Consider the following 12,057-nt stretch of genomic DNA (forward strand, 5'->3'; position numbering starts at 1 on the left):
GCAACAATATAAGAAGAGCTATGTGTCATAGCGACCAAGCAACATATTCCTGATAACAGAGGTGCACCACCTTTATAAAGAAAGTGTCAGCAGCAGAAGACAAGTGTACATGAGAGGTTATTTCTGTCTGACTAAGAAGACACAGATGGAAATGGTTATTGATTTAAGCAGAGTTAGGTCAACATGACTGGGATAGAAATCCCACAAGGAACGCACCTGCTCCTTTCTCCTTAGGTAACATTAGAAACTTATAATCTGAGCCTACAGCCTCCACTTATACATGTGCTGAGAGGGAGTTGTACAGTACATGTGGGCTCCATGCAATCTTGCTGTCAATTTTAAGCCTGTTATAGCTTCTCAAATTGACGCCAAGTTCATATTTACCATAGACTTTGTTCATAAAACATAGTCATCCGTAGGATTTTAAGTCAACATAAGAATCAAAGTCAGGGGGGATCAGCAGTAAGCAGTCTTTGGAGAACTGATTTCCTATTATCAAAAAGGAGAGAATCCAAAGGGGATGAGACCCAATTTCTTTCTTCCCGAAGAGACTTCCAAGAGGGAAATGCACTTGAGATGACACAAAATTAAAAGGAAAAAAGAGGGGAGAGCAACCAAGCACCAGAATTATCTTCACATCTCTGGGGACTCAGAGCAGACTTAAACATGACAACATAATTTTCGCCCGTCCTTCAACTTTTGTGTCTCATTCCTGTGTAACCTACTTATTCCATTTACATGAGGGGCAAGCAGCCGTTCAGAACAAATTGAATTGAATCTCTCCTTATCTCCACTTCCTCCCTTAGCACTCAGCGCTGACTGAGAGGAGTCAATGGCTAAGAGTGGATCCCATCTTAGCGTTGTCATGGATACACAGGCTTTGGTCTGTGGTGAGCAGGGGCCACTCAGGACCGTAAAGTGATTTTATACTCTTTCGCTGGTTCTCTTGGTCAGGATACAGCAAGTCTCTGATGCTCCATGGTGAAAATGAGGCCATACAAGATGAGATTGGTAGCGCAAGAGAATTGATACAGCAGTCCCACACATCCACCCACATCTTTCTCTGGGGGCTTGATCTGTCTTTGTGAGAATGATGATTTGCATAGACATCTTCATCAAGCTAGATTGCGCTCATCACCTGATGAGACAGTAATAAAATTACGCGGGGACTTGGGCTATTTGGTGATGGTAATTTCACTTTCACTTCAGATGAATGAATTTAATCTCCAATTTGTGTCTTTAATCAAAAAACCCACAAAATCACCCCTTAGAGATGAGTTCCCCATGCGTTTTTGCTCGTCTTTCTGACCACACACAAAAACAAACCATGTGTGCAGCTCTGTTTTCAATTAGCCTTCCAAAGCTAAGTCACAGCACAATAACAAGCTCATACAATTTAAATATGTGTGTGTACATAAAAAAAGCCTCTGTTCCTTTCATCTAGGTGTTGTGTCCTGGCTGCAGCGGTGCTCAGATGTAGTTCAGACAAGAGGTTCAGCGGACGAGGAAGGATAAAGCGTGAACATGAAATAATAAAAACACACAAAAATAACACATAAAGAAACCTGCAAATGAGCAGGTGTGTGGAGCAAGCAAAGAGGCACACGCATAGACACACACATTGATACCTCCGTATCTGTAGAACGTTTTTCACATCAATGAGAGCAGAGAGAGGCATGAAGTGAGTTGGCAGGAGGATAGAGAGAATCAACGTGCCCTCTGGGGACACAGAAAGCATTTGAGAGTTTATGCTTTTTGGTACACAATGCTACCAAATTCCTAGAATAAACCACCAAGAGTGGTGTTCCATGTTACAGTGATTCATCTATGCTTATTGTAAAATGTTGGAGATATGCCACATTATTCACGAATGTCTGCACAACCAAAATAAAATAAAAAAAGTCAAGTTACAGTTAGGCCAAAAAAATAATCAGTCTCAAACTATCAGTGAGAAAAATGGACGAACTAAATATGCTTGTAAGAGCTGGAATTATGTTTAACCATCAAGTGTGTAAATCATCATGCTGGGTATGATTAACATTATGATCAGTATATGATAGCACTGCCATACTTTCAAACAAAGATTCTGATACACATATTACTTTTGCTCTTCAACTGAAAGAATTAATTTGAGCTGATTAAACACATATTGACCATTTGGCTGACATTCCAATCACTAAATTAACAAGCAGGAGCAAAAGTGAGTGTATTGTTGAATTATATGCACAGTATAATTCTCTCTGGTCTAACAAAATGTTAGTAAATTAACAGTTCCTAGAGGCTACTATTTTTATTACAGCCTCAAATGCATAGTCATTAAAATCAAGGGGAGGATTGTTCATTTGGCCCTTTTCAGTCCCAGTGATGTGCATACAACTATAATATATTGTAGGATGGTTGTCAAGCATTTTTTTTTTTTAAATGTTTTTGTCACCAAAACCTTTAAAATGAATACCTTGGTGATCAATATTCATAGCAAATTTAATGAAAATCAGAAAATCTAATTTAATGAAAGACATTAATCATCTAGTACAAATTGAATGGACAGATTTCCATGAAATTAACCGAGGAAATCTATGCTCCCCAAAAGACAAGCACTCTTCTTGTTGGACACTACATGTATATAAGCATGTCCTATTTGTATGAAAGTGGAGATTTGAACTGATGATGATGATGCTAGCTCTAAACTAAAATCACAAGGAATTACATAGAAACAAAACAGGGTAATAAATAATGTAGCTGTGGATAACCATATCTGAATGTGTGAAAACATTTTATATGAATATATTCAAATGTGTGAATGTGTAAAAATTGTTTGATGTTTGTCAATTTAGATGCTAAAAATAAATGAAACCATTTAACCGGTCAACCTATAAAAATTATTTGTCTTTCCATTTGTTCACAAAATATCACACACAGCAACAGATCCCCTTACAGATTGAAAAAAAATCTATTCTGACATTGTTTACACATTTGAATGTACATAAAAAATGCGTTCACACATTCAGATATGGTGATACACAGTTACAATACTTTTGACCCTATTTTGTTTTTCATACAATTACATGCTACAAACTATGAATGTCTACATCATACTTCATAAGAATCTGGCAAGTTGTTTGGGTAATATATTTTGGACTTTACTAAGATGGAGTTAAACCATTTATACAACTTTATTAAATCGAAATAAATGACCTCAATAAAACACCACTTTGGAGTGTGGAATTGTCAATTTAAAGTTTGGATTTTCAATTTTAAATCAGATTAATATACTACGTCAGTGACTTAAATATTGCAAACTGTAAACGCTTCAGCTGCAAATACTTTAATTGCAGAGTTACCCGAGTTTATAATCCATCATGTGTGTTTGTGTGTTTGCTTACTGAGATGCCACAGTCAGGAGAAAGAGATGGTGTGGCTACAGGAGACAGAGCATGAGGATGACAGCGACACAACACTCTCATTACCCTGTGTATTTATAGCCTCTCCATCTTCCTCCCAGTGTGTGTGCATGTGTGTTTATGTGTCTGTGTGTGTGTGTGTGTGTGTGGGCACTTGGCCATGCTCTGCTGCCACTTTTCGGGGCTCAGCTACGGCTCTATCCTCTAACCCAGAACACTGACGACACAAGCAATCTGTTTCTTCTCAGTGGAAGCTTGCATCGTCTACGACAGTCTTTATGGTATCCAGAAAATGGGAGACAGCAAGCCAATGAAAACCCTGTCAACATTACAGGAACTAAAAATACCTTTTTCAAATGAGACAGACTGCACATCAAAGCACCTTGTAACATAAGCATTTGGAACGGACAACTCCACTCCCACCTTAAATGGCAATGTTTACATTTCAAACAACACATAAGCTTTCATGCAATGTGCTTGAGGTTCAGTTGACAGGCAGCTATCAGGGAACTTTGAACTTAAAGTCAGAACGTATAACATGCAAATTTGCCACTTCAAACATTACGTTTGTGCATATGTTCAGTAAAGCTGTCTTCCTCTTCTTCAGGCTGCTGTCATCCCTTTTTATTTATACTATATAATCCGTCCCATTTTCTGCATTTCTGTTCAGCCAGTTAGTGCCCTACTAAAACTCAATGCTGACATTTACATTGACCGAAACGCTTGACCTCAGCAGCTGCTAGCCAACGGACTGGGGACTCATTGAATTTGACTCCAATATTGATTATAGGTTGATTATGTTGCACAGAAATATGCACCAGTGTTCTAAATAAGCTATTAAGTAGCAAGCTTGTGTTGCATTACATTTATAAACTATATGTAGTCTATGTGAGAGATAATGAAACAGAATTATGTTGCACAATCTGAGATATTAGGAATATTTCATTACCATGTCTATGGCCTTTACTACTTGACTTACCAGGCTATCTCATATGTTCACTTCTTGGTCATGTGTGCACCATTCAAGACTAGAATACACACATTTAATTGCCCCCCATCACCATCAAGGTGGCCAATTTATGGCCTGATGTTAAGTCGTGCATGTCAAGGTAGTCTCTGATAAATGAAAGCGTAATTATTGATGCTATCCATGTCGTTGGAGCACATTTTCTTCCAACACATGCATACAAATAAGCCTATGCACATTTAAGGGGGGAGTGATGTCAAAGGCTTTTATTCCTATCTGTCCATTGACATTACAGCACTTTGCTTTGGTTGTAGCAAAGCCAGCCCAGCAATTACCACTGTCTGCTCAAAATAAGTTTCAGTTCAAAGCAAAAGAGAAAAAAAGTGACATTACACTCACAACAATATTAACTTTGTCGTCCTCACATGAGTGCATTACTTGGTAAATGTGCCCTTATTCTATTAGACAATCAGATCTTTATTTACATTTGGCTTATAATCTCACTGCATAAGAGCTACAGATCATTTTTGCCACACTATCGTGAAGATCAACAGAAAGGCTGAATAAGGGATCTACCTAGACCACATTTCATTATGTATATGCACGGACAGAAATTATGACATTCATTAGATTTCTTGTGCACACAAAAGCTTTTTCATAAACCCTCTTTAGGCAGGAAATGATGGTGAAAACAAGTGGATTTATAATTATTTTCCAACAGTAGCTTGAGTAATGGAGGTAGTCAAGGGCATAAGGCAATAATAAGGCAAGAAAACTCAACAAGGCATGGTAAGTACTGTAAAATAGCAATGAAAATGTTGGCTGTGATATATAATTGAAATTCCAGCAGCGAGCAGACAAGGCATTATGTACCACAGAAAAGATGTGACCGGTCATGATAACATTTATCATGCCAAGGCCAAATATTTGAGTAAAAAAAAACCACATTACCTTTACCTCGTTTATTTTGCACAATTCCTAACTGAAACAGTGAGTGCCTGTGCTTTTTGCATATGTGCGTGTGTTTGTTGCAACAGCATGATCCATTGTTATGTTGTGTAAGCCATAAGTAAGAACTGCTATTTGTGTACTATATGGTACACAAATGTACTGTAGAAGACTGATGCTAAACCCATGAGGATGAAGGTCATTTATATACAATTAGACCCCTGGCATGGTAAAAACAACAAGACACGCATAGAAACACTTATTCATGTGTGTATGAGCGTGCATACACAGCCACACCACTACATCCCATTGCCATAGTATAGGAATACAGTTGAATCATTTACTGTGACTGATGATCGAACAACAGCAGAAAGCACCGCTTTGATTCAGTCTCTGTCGTATTGTATCCCACAATGCACTGGGGCCTTTCACTGTACCTGAGATAAGGGAATATCTGGACCAGCTGGATACTATTCAACAGTTGAATAGCAAGGTTTGGTTGCCTAGCAACCATGGCAGGCGCTGGTGATGATCTGGTAATTTTCAAAGTGCTTTTGTGTTATCTCATTTTCTGACACCCTTCCTGCCTCTTGTCATAAAAATTCAGTTTTAAAAAATAGTAAAAGCACATGTCTGAATTGAGGCAACAGCTAAAATGATATGCCGGTAGTTGTGGACCTGAGAGTTAGATTTTGTTGGTGTTTGTCAATTATTCATCTTTAATAACTGCACGTGTATGAGGACTTATTATAATGGAATGTATAATAGAATATAACAGAATGATAATTTAAACCGATTATGGAAAATGTTGACATGACGTTTCTTACACGGATCTGGCATTATCTATGAGTTATGATAAACTAGCTGGACATCACTTGAATTTGTTTCCCAGAAGCCCCCTAAGGCTTTAATGCAATAGGTACATGCTCAGTGCATGTTAACCGAGCCTTAAATGAGGGAGCTCAAATAAAGATTGACATATTTTGATGACTAATGGTTACAAATATAAATAATGTATATATTATTCAAGCACAGGTAATTCAACAACCATCAGAGAGTAGTCGGTTGATTGGCTAAACATAATTTGATGTTTGTCAAAGAGGAGCTCAGCAGTATTAATGTATTAATCCAACACACTTCAATTAAGTGATATTCTATTAGTTAATTAAAAAAATGATGACCATGATCATACTGATAGGAAAATTCTGAGGGTTTTCTTGACTGAATAGGAGAAATTATTTAAAAACTGAAATTACAATTCAAGTTATTTCCCTGTGACCTTTGTTTCACCCACTTTTCAGTAGTCCTGCCAGTCTGACCACAACATTCTGAAATTGGTTTCCCTTTGATAGCAATTAACAGATTATCCTCTAGACAGTCACCTGGCTGCAGGAAAAGAAACCTGGTTCAGTAGACAAACAGCTTACAGTGCAACACGATTATCTAAGAGCTTGCAGCACGCTGGCCTGAGCTGACAGAAAACTCAAAGTTAAATGAATAGCCTCAGAAACACCTGACCCTGCCTGTTTTTTCCTTTCGCAGCCTCAATAAGCGCAGGGTCAATATTGACAGCATATGACCAGATATATGACCAGGCATGCACTGAATCCTAAAGATAAATTTGTTTTCAGAGAGACAGTAATTGCTTCACTATCAGAGATAAAAGGTTCTTAATGGGTACTGCAATACAGGGCTATCACTTTATTGTCTCCAATAAGTAGGCTTTTCATAGATAATGTCTGCGTGTGTCATAAAAAAGGCACCGTAAAACATTGTGGATACAATCTGACAAATCACCTGATATCAGACACACACCTAATACATCTTACTAATAAATGCTATTCAAAATACACATTTTAAATACAATTTTTTAATCTAGATCAGATGATTTACTGAATTCTACATTAGGAGTCATGTTTATTATTTACAGCTAGAAATATGAAATTGATGGATGGAAATATGAAATTGCCTTTTAAATTTTGCCAGTCATAAAATAACTGGATAACCACAGAATGTATTTGTTTTGAAAGATACTAAATCATAATTCAACACTCAAAAATGCTGTTTGATACCGTTTGTCAGGCAGCAGCATAATTCACAACAGATGTCCTGCTGCATAGAAGCATTTACTTGACATGTGGATGACAAGTGTCTGAAAGGACTATTTGTTATTAGAACATGGCATGAAAAAGAAGTGAAATGCAAAAATCTTCAAAGACTAGGCTGAGACTGACACAGTTTGTGTGAGACAGCCCCGGTTTTAGTGATGGCACAGAACATCAAATTGTATTTAAATGGATTCAGTGGATTAGGTTTAGATGCAAATGCAGAGCTTTCCTCTCCCAAAATAAGATGGTTTGTATGAGGCTGTGGAATGTGTTTTTGGTGAGGTTAATTGATTGAGATGTGACATTAATTCATAAATAGGCCATTTATAATGACTGTTTCTGGGCTACACACCTATGTCAAGTGCTCCATTAAAAAGCTGTTACTCTACTCTGTGTCCTTGTTTGAAAAATTAGGCAATTATTTATGAATCCCTGAGTTTGCTGAGGTTGTGTTCATAACTTTTCTTAGACCTCGTTAACTGAAGTATGTCATGTGCATCCTGGCCGCATGTGATACATGGGGTCTGAATCTCCCTCACAACATATCACATCCTTCCTTCCCTCTTTCCTTCCTATCATCCCCGCTACTTTCCACTGTAGGGAACCTCAAATGGCATGAAAACTATTTTAGAAATGCACCTGGGAATGAAAAAAAAACCCAACACTACTTGCATTTTTCAGTACAGGTGAAGCCTGGGATAAACAACTGTTTCATCCTCTCCACACATGAAAAAAAAACAAAAACAAAACCTGAGCAGATGAGTCTGGGTATGCAAACATTGAAGGAGACAATATTAAATCCAACCAATTATGCCTGCATCTCATAATGCGGCTCTCCAAGCAGAGCTGCATTGTCATTCATGTCTCTACCGTCTACATCACAGCTCCAGCAGACGTCATACAGGCACATTTCTTGGTGGCATCACTGATGTCAGTGCGACTAGTCTGATCCCTGTTGAATAAACTGGCGTATGTCTACTATACAACACTCATTCTTAATAATGAATTGATATCTATCACCATGGTCACATGCACTAGATTAGACATGATAGCAAATGTTTATTGCCTCCTGTTGTCTTAAAACTAATGAATGCCCGTGCCATTAATAGAGATGCACCATTACCTATACTGATATCGGATATTGATCCAGACTTTGTACATCTATGTTTGTTTGTTTTTTTACAATGTTAGTGCATCTCTACCACTTACTGCTATAAACCAAACTTTAGGGATCAATTGACCATGAAGCCTGCACAACAGCTCTATAGTGAGAACATTTACTCTCCCAATTTGGTCACAGACATTTCTACTCAACAGCAGTCTAAATCTAAGGTCCAGCAGTGGTGGAATAATTGAAAATGTGTTTGCACTGTTCGATTTATGAGAGACCCTACGCAGCTGATTTATTTTCAGAAAGCAAGGGGAACACACACACACACACACACACACACACACACACACACACACACACACACACACACACACACACACACACACACACACACACACACACACACACACACACACACACACACACACACACACACACACACACACACACACACACACACACACACACACACACACACACACACACACACACACACACACAGAGAGAGAGAAGAAGAGATGAGCTATCACATTTCTAGACTGTCAAATGCTGAACAAGTGGGCAACCAGACACAGAATGAATCTAGGTATGACACAGAGCTGAGAGACCTGATACATTTCTGGCCGTACTGATGGAGTCTAGGATCTTTAAACTTCAAATCTATTAATAATATCTGAGGTCTAACAGTTAGACCACACAGCAAATCTCTGGACTTACTGACCCACGTATAACAGGCCTGTTTCAATGGGCAATTCGATGTAGAAAAAAATGTCCTTTGTAGGCGGTTAGATAGCATCTGTATGAAATGATAACTACGGTTTGCTGCTGTGCTGTCAATGTGATGAATAGTGGAATACTACTTTTGTGTGCTTGGGTTCATAACTCAAATGATGCTACAGTATGGCAGTTTTCTTTACCCCCTGTGCTTTAAAGTCTACAGGTAAATATCATAAAAATGTTTTTTTACTCCACTGGTTGGTAGATGTGGTTGTCTAGAAAATCTTTAGTCTGGTTGAAATACAAATTCATGCTTAGGCTCTTTACAGATCAGTTGCAGAAAGCGCTGACATTTATAAATGGCTTTGATGTAGGATATTTATATCAATACATGTGGAAATGTATTCTATAAGCTTAAGATTTTCATATTATTTACATTTTTGCTAAAGGGGGATTTACAGCTGTGGAGGGCACAACAGATACATTTCTAGAAAACTGAAGTGTTCATAATGCACAAAAATCATTAAAAAGGCAAAGCTAAATTCAATAGATTTTGAGTTGGTGAGTCTACTGATAGATACGGCAGTAGATGTTCCAGGCAGACATCAGGGGAAGCATGTGATTGTGATGGGGGAAATGCATACCTCAACTATGGTGGTTTTGGCTGCCTTGCACATGGGCTGGTTGAAGTTTCTGGCTGTTTTCCTGACATAAAAGAGCAAGAAACATATTGTATTAAAACAAATGTGAGATAAAGAATTATTTCAATCAAAAGCAGAAATGGGCGAGTAAACTCAAGATCTATCACTGTGATTTCTGCTGTCTTATATCCAGTATACAGTAAGCTGGCAGTTTACTGAAGGACACTGCTCTCTTGTGGAGAAAGACCTTACTACATCTACTCTAACTAACTAAGGCTGTACCAACTAAAGGGCAGATTTCCTCGGATTTTATTTTATTTTTTGTTATAACAACTAGTAAGGGGTTAATTCACATAAAGGTCTCATTAGTCATTTGATAATTAAACATTTTTGACTCTTTGCAAGATCAGTAGCCCTATCCTATGTTGCCTGAATATTTCTGAATGTGCAAGGTGACAAATATTATAGTTATTTCTTACAGTTGTATGCAAAAGTTTGGGCACACCTTGACAAACAACATATTTGTTTGTTTTTTTTAATTGAAAAGATGTAATCATCCTCTCTACAACAACCTCTTCTGAGCCTCCCAAGTCTTCCTGCAGGTTTTTTGCAGTCAAAAAGGAAATATTTATTTGCCTTTCTGACCTTCTGGCACCAGTTGACATTTCCTACAGTTCTTGACATGCCAGTTTCCAAGCATTACAAATATTCTGGCTTCAAACCTTTGTGAGCCTTGTGTTCCTCTCAACAGCTGTGTAAGACGACTGAAAATGAAAGTTATTGATGCCCACCATGCAGGGGAAGGCAACGTTTTCACTGTGCAAAATGTAATTAGGAGATGGCAGTTTAGGGGAACTGTGGAGGTCAACATGAGATCTGGAAGATGGAGAAAACCCTTGGAGAGAACTGCTCGTATGCTGGTCAGAAAGGCAAATAAATATTTCCTTTTTGACTGCAAAAAACCTGCAGGAAGACTTGGGAGGCTCAGAAGAGGTGGTGCACAATTCCACTGTGCAGAGATGTTTGCACAAACAAGGCCTTCATGGAAAAGTCAGTAGAAGAAAACCTTACCTACAACCTCATTATAAAATCCAACATCAGAAGTATGCAAAGGAACATCTACAGAAGCCTGACACATTTTGGAAACAAGTGCTGTGGAACAATAAAGTTAAAATATAACTCTTTGGCCAAAATCAGCTAAGGTATGTTGTGTGTGTGTTGCAGCCAGGGACAGAGGACACATTGCACAGGTGGAGGGAAGAACGGATTCCACTCAATACCAGCAAATTCTGGAAGTAAACATCCCGCTGTGTGAAAAAAAAAGGCTGTAGCTGAAAAGAAGATGGCTTCTACAACAGGATAATGATATATCCAAAATCCACCATGGACTACCTCAAGAGATGCAAACTAAAGGTTTTGGAATGCCGTTCAGAGTCCACTGACAAACTGAAAATCTGTGGGTAAATCTTAGCCCAACAATATTGCAGACCTAGAAGCCTTTTGCAAGGAAGAATGGGAGAATATCCCAAATACAAGAACTGGGAGACATTTAGCTGGCTACAAAAAACACTTCCAAGCTATGATATCTGCCAGAGGGGGTGTTACTAAGCACTGACTACATACTTTTTTTTTTTTTTTTTAATTTTGTTGAATTTATGACATAAAAAGTATCTGTGCATTAGTGTTTGATGGACATATTTATGTTCCATAACTAAGAGAGCTTGCGTTTACATCTTTTCAATTAAAAAAAAAAGGGGGAGGCCAAATTTCTGCATACAACTGTATGTACTGTAGATAAGAAGTAAAACAGGCTTAAATAGCACTGGTTAGAATCGTCCATATGACCCTCCTGCACTGCACAGAGGGTATGGTCAAGGTCCAAGTAAATCCTGTTTTACCAGGAACATTTCAAAAAGAAAAAAATATTTTCCTCAACCTTTCCCTAAATGACTGTTTCATTCTCGCCGTGTGACACCATATCAGCTGACTGTTGTGCAAACAATGAAGGTGATTAAGATCAGTCTAATACACTCTGGGGAAAGGAGAAGCTGAATCCTTTACAGGGTAAATACTGGCATTAGTGTAAATGTCTGTGTCAATGTTGTGTGACTGGTAGATAATGTTGTGTGATTCAACAAGATCACAAACTCTTTTTACCTACATA

General features: G+C 38.1%; 1 protein-coding gene across 1 annotated transcript in view; it reads right to left on the reverse strand.

Annotated features, from left to right (window-relative positions):
* The window catches only part of oxct1a (3-oxoacid CoA transferase 1a), a 49,276-nt gene that overhangs the window by 27,376 nt on the left and 9,843 nt on the right, over positions 1 to 12,057 (reverse strand). Inside the window, exon 7 of the mRNA XM_062417551.1 lies at positions 9,897 to 9,957. Coding sequence (XP_062273535.1) covers positions 9,897 to 9,957 — 61 coding nt within the window. The remainder of the gene's footprint in view (positions 1 to 9,896; positions 9,958 to 12,057) is intronic.

Source organism: Scomber scombrus, chromosome 4, assembly GCF_963691925.1.
Source record: "Scomber scombrus chromosome 4, fScoSco1.1, whole genome shotgun sequence".
Classification (NCBI taxonomy): Eukaryota; Metazoa; Chordata; class Actinopteri; order Scombriformes; family Scombridae; genus Scomber; species Scomber scombrus.